Genomic DNA, 14,949 nt, shown 5'->3' on the forward strand with positions numbered 1-14,949 from the left:
ATTTAAAAAAAAAAAAAAAGTTAAATAATTACATGAACATGCAATATAAAAATAGTATAGTCAACTTAAAATTTTGTCAAAGATTTGGTCATAAGGTATTGAAAGGTGAACACCAAGTTTCCAAAGTTATGTTATTTTTGATATAACCACTGACATTTATTTATTGTTTATTATACTTATTGAAGTATTTTTTTTTAATTAAAATAGTATAGTAAAAAAAATATATATACAGATCTTATAATTTATACAAAAGTTCTTAAAACAATATAAAAATAATATTAAAACACAGTTATGCCCACAACTAAACACCACATTATTTTATGTACTGGTAATGTAAAGATAGGCAAATTATTTTTGAATAATAAGGAAATAAACAAATATAAAATAGCTACAACAAGCTATATTTTATTATTACTAGCATTATGTGTGTATTTTATATTTGAATTTCATTCCAAAAATATAATACTACGAATAATATATTCATAAAAAAAGCACAATATAATGAAGCATAATTTAAGTTTGAATAATGCACACATTAATATTAGCCTCACAATATATTATATCATATGATATGCAGGTGTATGTATAACTATATATTTGAAATAGCTAACCATCGATTTTTTCTTGTGCTAATATTCCTATTATAAAACTTAATTTCACGTAATCATTAATATATCGTGACATAAGGAATAATAATTGTAACTTTAAAAATGCAAAAAATATAAAAAAATGAAAAATGTATACAAAATAATACACTTTATATGAACATAAAATGGAATAAATAAAAATAAATCATAAAATATAATTATAAAAATACAAAATGCTAACAAAAAACGCTAAGAATAATATTAACAATTAAAACATAAGAACAAACTCAACGAAATGACTTCCAATTATGTAGCTAAAGTTTGCCATAAATTTTAATTAATTCATTTATTCTTAATAAAAAAAAATATTATATAATGATAAAAAAAAAAATAGCTATAAAACGTATATATGCACAAAATATACAATTTATATATGCTGAAAAGGGGCGAGGTAAAGCATACAAAATTTCCTTCATACATTTTTTATAAAAAATATGCTTATTAAAAAAATTATAATAATCTTAAATAAAAAGAAATAAACAAATAAGTGTTTTCTATTATAAATCACTATATGTTAAGGGATGATGCTTTTAATTGATTTTTTACGTATTCACTTTTTATTTTAATTATTTGTTAAATCTTCATGTTTGTTTATTTATTTTTGTTCTTTATATTTATTAATTTACCATTATATTTTCTTTTAAATTACGTCTTTTTGTCCTTAGTTGTTTTATATTTTTATAAAACAACCGATGTTATATGCGCTATCTCGAATGGTCATATGTATTATATAGCTAAGCCATACCAATGGGGTATTTATTGCTAATATTGTAGGTTCCTTCTTTTTATAGTCGTGCAGCAATTGTGGCAGAAAAAATATATATGAATTAAAAAAAAATGTTCATTCGAAGTTTAAAATTTCAGTGAAATATATTTTTTATGAAACATAGAAAATCATTATTATAACTAACATTATATATGTCATATATTTATGTGTATATTTATTAAATACACATATGAATATATAGTAAAAAAATGACAATAAAATTATGTACATCTCATGCAAAAAAAAAAGCTGTACATAATTTTATAAAAGGCTAGATATAAACGAAAAAAATAATAACGACGAATATAACTGTTTCTCACAAAAATGTTATACATCATTTATATTTACATTTAATGTAAAAAAGTGTTTGATAGGATAAGTAAAATAGTTACTCTTCAAATTGTTTATATAATGCGCATATTGAATAAATTTTGACATGTACATATAAATTAGCTGTAAGTACAGCTATTATTTTTTTTTTCCCCTCACACTTCATTGAAGGGTTTCCTTTTAAAGTGCATTATTATAAGGCAAATACATTTCTTTATTTGATATGATTGTAGAATATTCAAAAGGTGTATATTTTTACTTCATATTCACAAATTGCAAAATGTATATTATTGCTAGACAAACATAAAAAATAAAAATTTATTTTGTTTTTTGTAAAAAGGTTACATAATATTTCTATTTTTGTTCCCTATTCCCTTTTGGTGCATATATTTCCAATCATCCCATTCGCGATCATTTTTATCTTTCTCTAGTTCTTCTTCCATGCATTTTTTATAATAATCATCATCTTCATTATCATTATCGGTATCGCTGAGTTCATTATTTCCTCCATTTTTATTTTTTCCTTTTTTATTTTCTGAATTGTTAATACCTTTTAATGCATATTGTGACTCGATTTGTGCACATTCTTCTAACGAAATTGTTGGTAAATTATGAAAAGGTTTAAAAACTAATTCTTTGTAATAGTTACGAATTTGTGTAATATCTGAAATTTGCATATTTTTTTTAATTTTAAAAATCACTGGTTTTTTAGTGTAATTTGTGGGTTTATTATCATTAGACAATGAAGGAAAATTATGACCATGTTCAGAATTTTTTTTTTCATCATTTTTTTTACTCAATTCTTTATTTCTCATTTCAAGAACAAGGATTTCTGTATCCATTAAATCGATTGTATTTAAGGTTTGGATTAATTTATATTTAATTATGGATAAATACATTTCTCTATATTCTTCATCGTCATCATCATGGAGAGTAAAATTTGAATTTTGACGTTTTTTTAAATTTGTTTTAACTAGTTCATTATATATTTGTTGATATTTTTTTTCATCTTTAACTCTTTTAATTTTGATGTTTCTTCTATTCATTGCATTATGTGGACCATTACTACTTTTGTAGATATCTCGATCACAATTTTCATCATCATCATCATATAAATATTCATTTATTTGTACAATATTGTATATATTAACAATAGTAATAAATTCATTGAAATATAATTTAGCATCTTTAAGTCTATCTAATCGTATATCTATATTAATTGTTTCATAACATAAAGAACCTAATATATGAGGTATTAACAAAAATTTCAAATATTTTGTATTAATATCATCTACTTCTTCATTTTTTGAAAAAATATCACTACTACTTATATATTTTCCAATTAGTTTAAATGCATATATTAAATGGTCAATAATTTCGTCCTTATTTTTAACATCCTTTTCAGTTGGTACTAATCCATTCTCATAATTTTTTACTAGTTCAATCAATTCTTTTTTTTTAAAAACAGATTTATATTCATGGATATGTTTACTATGATTAACTATATATTCATCAAACAAAAGATACAAGTCATCAAATAATGAGCTCACAACATTCATTTCCATTTCTTGTAATTCTTTGACATATAATAATGTATATATTTATTTTTTGTTTATTTATTATTTTTTTTTAGAGGGGAATTTTACATATCTCTATAAATTTTTTAATATCCCCTTACTCAAAAGTATGAATACATGCATATACATAAATATATATATTATATAGAGCATATGAAATATATAAATTATTTTTCAAATTTTCAAAATTTTGTAGGTAGAGCATGACTAGCTTTTTAGATTATATAAATAATAATATTTCATTAGTCATATAAATTTCCAAACGTGTGTTTGCATAGCCAGAAATATGGCTAACTCCACGTAATTTTATTTTCTAAGATTTATAATTAAGATATGTATTAAATATATTTTATTTTTTTAAAATATTTCGTATGATATAATATTTTATATGGATATATAGTAGTATTGTTTGGTATGCACTTTTTAATGTAAACTTTCTTTTTTTTTTTCTCCTTCAATTTTTTTAAAAACATTAATAATATTTTATTTTGGAAAATATTTTATCGATCTTATATAGATTAATTATTTTGACAATTTTTATGACAATTTTTTTTTTTGTCAAAATTATATGCGTGCATGTGTACTGTCGTAAGTTTATATAAAGAATATGGTTTTATTTTGCATGTTCAAAATATAGGAAAATATTATTTCGAGTAAAATAGTATAGACAAGTAGGCTTAAAAGAAAACTAAATAAATTTTAAAAAAATGCATAATTTAATCGGTAGAAATATAACATAAAAATATAAGAAAATCTTTTTAAATATAACTCAAACAAGGTACAAAGTCATTGACTGCTATGTATACTGTATAAAGAGAAAAATACAAACTTAGAACGGTTTACACTTGTTTGGTGAGGAATGAAGGTATATACCTCTTTTACATAACCCAATTAAATAGAAACAAACAAAAAAATTATATTAAAAATATAAGATTATGAATAGGCTGGTTATTTATTGTAAGAAATATTATGGGATTGAAAAAAGTTGTGTGTCAAGTTTTCGATTTTATAGTAATAAAACATATGATGAAAAGGAAGTAAATTTTTTCGATAATTTAAATGAAAAATGGTGGGGTGAAAAAGGATATGGAAATAAATGTAATATTAAAAATGTTCAGAATATTTTAAACAAGATAGTTGGAAAAGATACATATAGTTTACATGATTATAATAAATGTAGGTTTGATTTTATTTTAAAAAATTATGAATTTTTATTTTATGAAAAAATAAAAAAAGAAAAGTCACAAATAAATATTAACATTTTGGATGTTGGGTGTGGTGGTGGTATTTTATGTGAATATATACAAAATAATATATTTTATTTTTTATTGAAATATGTCAATAATTCAAAATTAAAACAAATAAATGTAAACATAGAAGGTATTGATGTGTCGAGTAAATTGATAGAGTTGTCAAAAAGGAGAATAAATGAAAGAAAAAAAAATAACAATAATAATGTTTGTTATGACTTGAAAAATAGAACAAACATAAATGAGCCTGAACAAGCAGGTGTATGTACAGACACAAATCAAGAGAGTGAAAAAAATATTTATACAATTAATAAGACTATTGTAAATATAAATTTAAATTATAAAAATTGTGATATATCTGATTTAGTAGATTCAAATAATGAGACAAAAAAATATGATATAATTATTTCATCGGAAGTAATTGAACATATACCTAACAACAAAAAAGAAAATTTTATAAAATGCATAAGTAAACTATGCAACCCATTGTCACTTGTTGTTCTTACTACAATAAATAAAAATATTCTTTCTTATTTATACTCAATAGTTTTAGCAGAATATGTCACAGGAATGATAAAGAAGGTATAAAAAAGAATCACTATCAATGCATATAATATGTATAAACTAACTGTTTTATACACCATATATTATCCTATTTTTTTACAACCTTTTTTAGGGAACACATAATTATGATTACTTCATTGAGGAGAATGAACTAAATAATGTGTGTAAACAATTTGAGCTTTACAATTTAAACACAGAATATGTTATGTATATTCCAATGATAAGGAATTATTTTAAAACCCGCAAACTAAACCTGTTATATATGTCTTCCTTTGTTTATAAAAATAACAAGGAATAAAGAAAATATTTTATCACTATCCATGTATATATTATAAAACGGGATTGTAATATAATTACATATATTTTTTTGTATTATTTTACTGCATATGTGAATATGTAATATATATGCATAAACAATATGAAGTTAGCTTTACAAATATATTTAACTATTTTATTAGTTTGATTTTTTTGTGTATATACTAAATCATTTATTGCAACACCTCTGAAGGGGGATGATAAATAATTTTATAAATTTTTTTTTTTTTTTAACTTTAATAACATTATGAGACAAGTAAGAAAAGGAGAAAATGTTTCCTTCATTGGAAATTACAACATCTCTATATTATCCAAAATAAAATATTCAAACTTAATAAAGTTATATAAAAAATGGATATATAATAATATATTTATATTGATATAATTTATACAATTTTTATAAAAATATTAAAATTTCTTTTTTTTTTTTTATAAATTCCAAAGTTTTAATTATATTTTGTTCATACCATTTTTGAGTTACGTATTTTTTATACCCATCTAGCTATTTTTTTTTTTTTTTTTTTTTTTTTTTTTTTTTATTTTATTTTATGTACATTTTCCAAAATATTGAAAAGTATAATTATTAAATGAATGAGTAAAATATTGGAAAATATAAAAAAAGGGATTTGATATATTTTATGTAAATAATACAATATGCTGTATTATGTATATATACACTATTGAGAGAATGAAGTTTGCATTTTTGTGAAAAAAATAATATAAAATTGGATATGATATAATATAAAATAAATAAAATATACAAAAAATAAAGTGGGAAATGTGGCCGATTGCAATTTTATTGTTTGGTGGTGGAGTTTTATTAGCAAAGAAAGGAATGAATTATATGAAAAATCAAAAAAATGGTATAAACAAAAATTTTTTTTTCCCTTCAAGTTTTAACACAAGTTTAAGTAATGTATTTTTAAAACCTGACATGAAAGGATTTGAAAGAACAATGTCAAGATCGGAAGCATATAAAATATTAAATATAAATCCAACAACAAATAGAGAACGAATTAGGGAAGTCCACAAACAACTGATGCTAAAAAATCACCCAGACAATGGAGGTACATAAAGAATGCCAACAAATGGAGGCAACGCCGTTTCTACATTTGGATAATGTTTTGTGTTTATTTACATAATGTTTTGTTGTATTTACATAATGTTTTGTTGTATTTACATAATGTTTTGTTGTATTTACATAATGTTTTGTTGTAATTACATAATGTTTTGTGTTTATTTACATTTTTATTTTTGTTTGATTCCCCTGTGCAGGCTCCACTTACATAGCAGCGAAGGTAAATGAAGCAAAGGATATTTTGCTGAAGTAGAGAAAAAATATCGCGCATTATTATTTTTTTTAAATAATTTTCCTAACCTTATGACAAAATAAATGTACAATGATGAGTTTTCATTTCAAATTTAAATTCTTATGATATATCCATATTTTAACATTATATATTATTTTACTTTTTTAAAATGTTCAAAAAAAATGACAGACACAGAAAAGGAATGTAATATCTTTGTCTGAAAAGTTGTTACGCTAGCTATAGTGTATACTATCCATTTTTATGATTAAATTTTTTTCTCTATATAATGAAAAAAAGAAATGTTTACATCGTGTATGTATTATTTGCATAGCAATATAAATATGTCAGATAAAAAAATATATATTTATATTGGATACTCGTAAAAAAGTTATATTATTTTTTTGAAATGTGTGCATAGAGTAGATTTATCTTTTGCCGCGATTTTTCTCATTTTTTTTCTCATTTTTTTTTTCATTTTTTTTTTCATTTTTTTTTTCACTTTTTTTTGTACCTCCTTTGCGTACAATACTCGGGTAATTTCCTTGCGGAAAATGCACGGGTATACGAACTTTGGAAATATTCAAAATTTTTTAAAAAAAATATATTAAGGGTATTACAATATATTTTTCATATAAAGATTATAGTACTAACCAATCGATGTAGTAAATAATATTTTCTCCGGAATTTGTCTTACCCTATAAAATATGTCCTTAATGTTTGTATGCTTATAAAATATGAGATAAAACAATTAGATCTTGATATAAATGTATATTATATATTTAGGTGGTATTTTTTTTATATATTATTTTGATAGTTTGTGAATTAAATAGAAATAAGATTGCGAAATGCAAAAGTTGTATTCAAAGAATTTGAGTGGAGAGGATCTTGATGGACTTATAAAAAATGAAGAAATAAAATATGAACATTTAAAAAAAGAAAATGAAAATATTAAAGAAAAGAATTTAAAAATACAAGAAAAATTATTAAGTTATGTTGAATGTGATAACTTTACATGTGATAGTAATAATAATTATAACTTAGACAAATATAATATAATATTGGAATCCGTTATAAATTATATAAATAAATTAAAAATAGTTGATACACATATGAAAAAGGATATTTATTATTTATTAGAAGAATTCTTTTATTGTATAAAGGAAGTTATTCTTAAGCAAAACAATTTATGGTATTTTACATGACAATATTAACTATTGTAAATATATGTATGCATGCATTATTTTAGAAAGTAATAGTATATGAAAACGAATTAGGCATGTGGTTCTTTTAGTTTTAAAAATTTGTTACTTTTTCCCTTCTTTACTTTTTTGTATGGTGAGAAGCCAACTGATGAAAAAGGACATGTCTTATTTTAATATTCCAGAAAAAAATGAATTTTTTCGAAAAAACTTATTAACATTAAGAAAAATAAATGAACATAATAGTATATTGAGGGCTCGTATTTTTCTTTTCAATAAATTTAAGGAAAAAAATGAGAATTTAATCCATGCCAATTTTGAGCAATTAGAGTTAAAATATAAAAACTTAAAAGGGAAAGAAAGTATTTTGGAAAGTAAAATTGAAAACCTTAACAACAAAATAAAGAAATCGACAGAGGTAACTATAGTTCAAAACATAAAAAAGTGAAAAGTTATACCAATTTTAATAAAGCAGATTTGGATGTGCATATGTAGACATGATAACTATATTTGTATGCCATAGTGTATAATAAAACATTCTTCATCCACTTGATTTTCTTTATCAGAAAAAGCTGCACTACGACGAAAAAAAAAACTATTTAAAAAATTTATTAGAAGATAAAATAGTAATGCTCGAAGAATCATACAACGAAATAAAAAAAAAAAAGCAACTTATAAATAATTTAAAAGTAAAAAAAGAAGAGTCAGTTAAAAAGTATAATTTAGCTGAAACTGAGAACGTAACCAAAGGTGTCTTTGACGAGTATCATGATAAAAGGGAGCATTTAAAAAAGTTGAACAAAATGGTAAAATGAAAAAAATTACAACTAGCGAATGTTTTATTTCGATATTTAGCTAGCTTAATTTGGAAAAAATAAAAAAAATTATAAAAAATTATGAATGTTCATGTCGTTTTGATTTGTTACCCTTTTTGCACTATCCTCATTAATACCATTACTTTTGTTATTATTTTTATTCCAACTTTTAGCTAGAAGAAGTGAAACAGAAATATGAGTGCTTAAACAAAAGTTAATAAAAATGTAATTATTTGTTTTAAAAATTTCAAAAATGTTTTAGTTTTCGCATTATTAAAAAAGAAGAAAAAGACGAAGGAAAAGAATAAAATAATATGAACAGGAATAAATATTTACTATTTACACACAGACAAATTATGTATGTGCATATGATAATAATATTTATTTCTACATATGTGAATGCATGAAATTTTGTGAATTCAAACAAAGTATAAATATGAACTAAAAAAGAAAAATAATTAAATAATGAAAATGTGTAAAAAAATAAAAATATAGATTAAGCAAATCGTTGTCACAAATAATTATGTATGTTCATGCGCCAAATACGAAGCAACCCTTGTCATTTGCAAAAAGGGAATGCTCAAATATTGCCATATATGTATAAAATATATATGCATGCCAAAACAATTATTATGCGCTATTTTTTGGCTTTAAAAATTAAAATGTTTTTGGAACCAGGCGTGTTTTTTGAGGTCGCTAAAACAATGCCGTTTCTTTGAGCATAGCTATAAAGACAAAAAAAAAAAAAAAAAATAATGTAAGGAAGAATTTATAGAAATATAATGAGGATATAAGCTCGAAAAACATATGCTTTATAAGACTTGTTCATGCATATTACTTCATAACAAAAATTTTTTAATTCAAAGGAAACAAAATGCGGAAAAAAGAAGTTGGTGTTGTGTATCTGCTCGTACATTCCCTCCTGAAAAAGGTTTAAAAATAAAATGAAAATATTAAATAAAACAATGATAGCAAAGCGGTAAATATTTCACATAAAATTATCACTTCAACTTTTTCAATAATTGTTCATACGATTTTGTTGGAGTAGTAGGTATTATATTTTGTGGACATTTCATAGATTAGGGTTGCCAGGCAATAAAAGTCAAATTCGTAATCGCTTTCATCTAAAATGGGTAAATAAAAAAATAAAAAAATGATAGGTGGAAAAAATTGGAATAAATATGAGGACACACTATATATGCATTGACTTACTCGCATCGATATTAGAAAAATCAAAGTTAAAGACCTTTATTATTCCGTGCTTATATATGTCAAAATATTTATTAATATTTTTATTTTTTTCATTTAAAATTTGCACTAACTCTTCCTTGGTATTTTTTTGAAGTAAAATTATGTTAGAGAACAAGCCTAGGAATAAGTAAAAAATGAAAGAAGTAAAATAAAGAAAAAGCTAACACAAGGAGTGCAATAATATTTGAAAATGATTTTATTTATCATTTATATAGTGTGTATAGTATTTCTTTTTTTATACCATGAAATATGACAAAATTTGTGTGCATATATTCCAATAAATCTATAATTTGATATGCGTATGAGGCAATAATGTTTTCTTCAATTGGAGCAGTATATGCTTTTAAAATATTTCCCCGTATATTTTCAAAAAATAGATATAGTTTACTTTTATCAGCTGCTTTACCTTTATATGGTAAAATATTTATATGTCTAAGTCTTTTATGAAATAATATATTATTTGCAACTGTATCATTACCATTTTGACTATTAAGATATATTGAATCAACAACATTAACAATATATGACGAATTTTGATCTTTTAATTTGCATCGATATAAAGTAGATAACCCAAAAAAACATAAATGATTATTTTCTATAACTATATTATTTGTGTCTATATTTATATTATCATTATAATTTATTGTATTAACTTGCAAAGAATTCGAATCACGATTTTCATCAAAATAATTGTTATTATTGTTAGATATATTTTTTTCATAATTATTTATATATTGGTTATCATTTTTTTCTGAATAATCACTTAATTTTTCTAATAAAAGTGAAATATTATTTCCAAGAGATGTGTCTTTATTTTTGTTAAAATTCCATGGCTTATTTGTTATAGAATTATTGTCTTCATATTTATTATAAGATAAATAATTTTTTTTATCTTTCCCCAAATTATATTGGCTATCTGTTTTATCTATAATATTATTATATTCACTTTTTACATTGCTGTTCAGAAAATTGTTAGCTAATTTTTGATTATAATTTATATAGCTAGTTTGGTCAGAATTTTTATCACTTTTTAGTATGTCTTTATGATAATCATAATTAGTGTTATATTTGTAGGAGGATATAAAATTATTATCTTTTGGTTCATACTTTTTGTATAAATAATTATTTTTTTGTTGATTTATATTATATTTATCTTTGTGCATAATATATGACTTGTTCAGAATATTGTCTGAATCATTTTGTCCTATTTCTTTATCATGAATAAAATCTTTGTTTTGATCGCCTTTTGTAAACATATAATTATTATCAAAAATATTATTTGTTTCAATATTTGTTTCAATATTTATTTTTAATTTATTTTTCATTACATCATCTGTATTCATTTTTGTATTTTCAAAGTTGTAATTATTAAAAAGGGGTTTATTTGATATATTATTAAAGGTGGCTAGATTTGTGTTCATTTCTTCTGACTTGTTCATACCCAAAATGTTTCGTTGTCCAAATCGTGTTCCCATATTATCATTAATTAAATTTTGTTCATTATTATTTCCATAAAGTTCATTATTTAGGGCATTATTTTTTGTAAAACTTTTAAAAGGCAATGGTGGTAATTGTTTATTTAAATTTAAGTTGTATGTATTGCTTCCTTTTGTATGAATATTTTTTTTGTTCATGTTATGAAAAAGATTAATATTATTTCCTCCAATATTTAAAGTATCCGTGTTTGTAAAATTTTTATTAAAAATATTTTCCTCTCGTAAATTTGAATCTACTCTTGAATCTAAACAAGAGGGTAATGTTTTTATAGAACCCGTATCATATATCCCATTTTTATTACTATCTGTATCGCTTGCAATTTTTTTAATAATATTATTATACATATTTGTATTTTTTTTATCCTCATCATAATAATTAGTTCTTTGAAAAGAGGTAGTAGTGTCTGTATTGATACTTGCAGACTTATGACTAAATAAATTATGTTCATTTCTTCGAAATAAAGGTTGGTCAATTTTATTAATTTTGTTAGAAAATATATTATAGTTAGTGTCTGGTAAACTTTGAGCTTGATTATATTGCCTATTTCGTGTGATAATATCATTATATATATTATCATTTGTATAACTATTTGGATGGTTCATATTTGTAGTATGAATTATGTTTTCATTTTGTTGGTTATGGTTTGAAAAGTTGTACATATTATTTTCTGTCCCTAAAGTAGGATTATTCGATATAAAATTTTGAGTATCGTTTTTTTTTTTAATAAATATAGATCCTAATTTATCTTCTTTATTATTTGTAATACTTGAAATACTACTAGCAGTACTTGCAATATTACAATCATAATTATTATTTGGTGTTTTATATTTATGATTATCAAGAAGACCATATTTTTTTCTTAAATTTGTGTAAAATAAATCATTACTTTTAATTTTGCTATTATAATTATCTTTTTTTACAATCTTATTATCTTCAAAATTTGATATAATATTTGAATTCAAATTATTTTTTTGTTCATAAGAATTTAAAGACAAAGCAGTTTCGTTAGTTCCATAATTACGATTGTTTATTATCAAATTGGAGTAGTGTGCATTATTATTAAAAGTAGCTGGTGAATTTTTTTCCAAATTTGGAATAGCTTCTCCAGGTATAGATCTAGGATTTATATTCATATTGATAGGAAATGTGCCCGTATCATTTTTGCTATATATTTGATTTCGAAAATTGTTAATATTATTTTGATGATTATGCATAAGATTATTCGGTTTATAAAGGTCGTAATTATCTAAGGGTTTACTATTAATTTCAGATGGGTTAGTATTAAACTTAAAATTTTCTTTTGCATCACTATATTTAGTGTCATATTTATTTTCATATGCATTATTTTGAAGATTTAATTTTGTGCCAATTCGAGATGATTCTGTATTTCGTCTCTCATTATTTTTGAAAAGATTATTGAACCCGTTATAATTATTTCCATCATTATAATATAATTTATCAATAATATCATCATTTTTATTTGTACCATTATAAAGTGAGGATATATTATCTTTTGGATATGCTCCGTCTACTAATCTTGTTGTATCTGAAACGCTGTCACTCAAACAATTATATGGTTTGTTTTCATATCCATTTTTAGAATATTGTGCAAGATTAGGGTATTTATTAGCATATAAATTATTTGATGAATCAAATGGAATATCATGCATGTTCATGTGTTTTAAATTGTTATAATAATCAACGAAAGAATGACTTCTTTTTCCTTTTGGATTCTCACGATTATATTTTTGTTCATCATCTTTAGAACTTTTTATATCTCTATCTCCATTATTAGCAAAGTTATACTTATCATGTAATTCATTATTTTCTTTATAATGAAAATAATTATCGTTTCGAAAATGATTTTTATTTGTAAATTTATTTTTATTAAATACATTTGGTGTTTCATTAAGTTTTTCAAATGAATTTAAATCATCACAAAGGTTGGTATTATGATTTCCTTCAAAATTTGAATTTTCTTTATTTATATATTTTGTCTTTTTATCTAATATACCATTATTCGAAGTATACTCACCAATCATATTTGCATATAAATTATCTTTAGGATAGCTATCATACATATCATCATTTAAACTTGAATTATATTTTTTTGTTGGACTTTGAACTATAATATTTTTTAATAAATTAATTTTTTTTTCCATTTTTATTTCATTTTCATCATTTTCTTTGTTTCTAAAAGATAACAGATTGGGATAGAGGATATGATTTTTGTTTGCCATTCCATTTGGATTCTTTGAATAAAATGAAGAACGTTCAGAATAATTATCATTATTGTATGGATTCATAACTTTTGAATTATTCGGATTATCATAAAGATATTTATATTTATCGTCATTATTTGTCCCTACTTTATCAAATGGGCAATTGTCACTGTTAAAGTTGCTAAATTTTTTTTCAGATTGTTTTTCATTATTTCGTATGTAATCACTATATGTTCGATTTGTATTTAAATTTCCATCTAACATATTATTAACACTGTCTGCAGTGGGTGCTGATGCTATGTTATAATTATAATTTTTAAATTTGTTGTCATAATAGAGATTCCCATCATTATTTTTATAGTTATTATACATAAATTGGAAATTATTTTTATCAATTTTATTAAAATTGTTTTGATTATCACCGTTACCTAAATCTTGATTAGGTATAGGAAATGTTCTAACATTCAAATTGGAACTATTAGCTCGACGATCATTCATATAATTATTATCATTATAATTGGTACTATATTTATCACTATTTTTATATTTACCATCACTAATATTTCCATCATAATCTCTATTAAATTTTGTATAGTTATATGCTGTATCCTTTGTATTATCATTTTTATAATTACGAAAATTATTTGTGTTATTTTGCTGATTGTAATTATATGGGTTATTATTGGATAACCCATCGGTGTGTTTTCCATTGGCTACATTATTTATGTTGCTACTATAATTATCTTCTTCTTCATCTAAAATTTTAATGTTATTTAAATTAAAGGTTTTTCTCTTAAATTCATTTGCACTATTATATGACAAATTGCTGTATATATTATTATATGCATCATTATTAACATTATATAGTTCTTTTTTTTCGGGTTTGCTACCTTTTTGCCCCATACTTATTAACGCACATGTTTTATTATTAAACTTAGCATATGGTTTATTTTTGTAGATGCATTGATCATATCCATACGAGATGGGCTCGTTAAAATTGTTCACCTCGTCTTTATAAAAAGTGTCGTATATATCACAATTATATCGATTGTTTTGAAAATAATTTTGATTACTATTAAAATGTGTATTATATATATGATTATTTAAACCACTAAAATGGTTGTTCATATGCAGATTCATATTTTCTTTTTTATGAATATACATTTTTTTTTTTCATTTTCCCACTATGGATAATGTGGTATTGTC

General features: G+C 22.5%; 5 protein-coding genes across 5 annotated transcripts; 3 read left to right on the plus strand and 2 right to left on the minus strand.

Moving 5' to 3' along the window:
• Window positions 1-2,084: 2,084 nt before the first annotated feature.
• On the minus strand, window positions 2,085-3,308 carry PVVCY_0602200 (type 2A phosphatase-associated protein 42, putative; the record flags this gene model as incomplete). Its single annotated transcript, XM_008627358.2, has 1 exon — window positions 2,085-3,308. The coding sequence occupies one exon, from the start codon at window positions 3,306-3,308 to the stop codon at window positions 2,085-2,087; it is 1,224 nt and encodes a 407-aa protein (XP_008625580.2).
• Window positions 3,309-4,255: 947 nt separating this feature from the next.
• Window positions 4,256-5,432, plus strand: PVVCY_0602210 (3-demethylubiquinone-9 3-methyltransferase, putative; the record flags this gene model as incomplete). Its single annotated transcript, XM_008627359.1, has 2 exons — window positions 4,256-5,152; window positions 5,247-5,432. 2 exons carry the CDS (start codon window positions 4,256-4,258, stop codon window positions 5,430-5,432), a joined length of 1,083 nt encoding a protein of 360 aa, XP_008625581.1.
• Window positions 5,433-6,227: 795 nt separating this feature from the next.
• PVVCY_0602220 (mitochondrial import inner membrane translocase subunit TIM14, putative) lies at window positions 6,228-6,780 on the plus strand (the record flags this gene model as incomplete). The annotated part of the gene is made up of 2 exons (XM_008627360.1): window positions 6,228-6,516; window positions 6,725-6,780. 2 exons carry the CDS (start codon window positions 6,228-6,230, stop codon window positions 6,778-6,780), a joined length of 345 nt encoding a protein of 114 aa, XP_008625582.1.
• Window positions 6,781-7,604: 824 nt separating this feature from the next.
• Window positions 7,605-8,991, plus strand: PVVCY_0602230 (conserved Plasmodium protein, unknown function; the record flags this gene model as incomplete). The annotated part of the gene is made up of 4 exons (XM_037634143.1): window positions 7,605-7,948; window positions 8,034-8,376; window positions 8,525-8,764; window positions 8,947-8,991. The coding sequence occupies 4 exons, from the start codon at window positions 7,605-7,607 to the stop codon at window positions 8,989-8,991; spliced, it is 972 nt and encodes a 323-aa protein (XP_037490287.1).
• A 432-nt stretch (window positions 8,992-9,423) lies between these two features.
• Window positions 9,424-14,907, minus strand: PVVCY_0602240 (protein kinase, putative; the record flags this gene model as incomplete). The annotated part of the gene is made up of 5 exons (XM_008627362.2): window positions 9,424-9,498; window positions 9,612-9,695; window positions 9,806-9,897; window positions 9,986-10,141; window positions 10,266-14,907. The coding sequence occupies 5 exons, from the start codon at window positions 14,905-14,907 to the stop codon at window positions 9,424-9,426; spliced, it is 5,049 nt and encodes a 1,682-aa protein (XP_008625584.2).
• Between the last annotated feature and the right edge of the window lie 42 nt (window positions 14,908-14,949).

This window comes from Plasmodium vinckei, assembly GCF_900681995.1.
Source record: "Plasmodium vinckei vinckei genome assembly, chromosome: PVVCY_06".
Lineage (NCBI taxonomy): Eukaryota > Apicomplexa > Aconoidasida > Haemosporida > Plasmodiidae > Plasmodium > Plasmodium vinckei.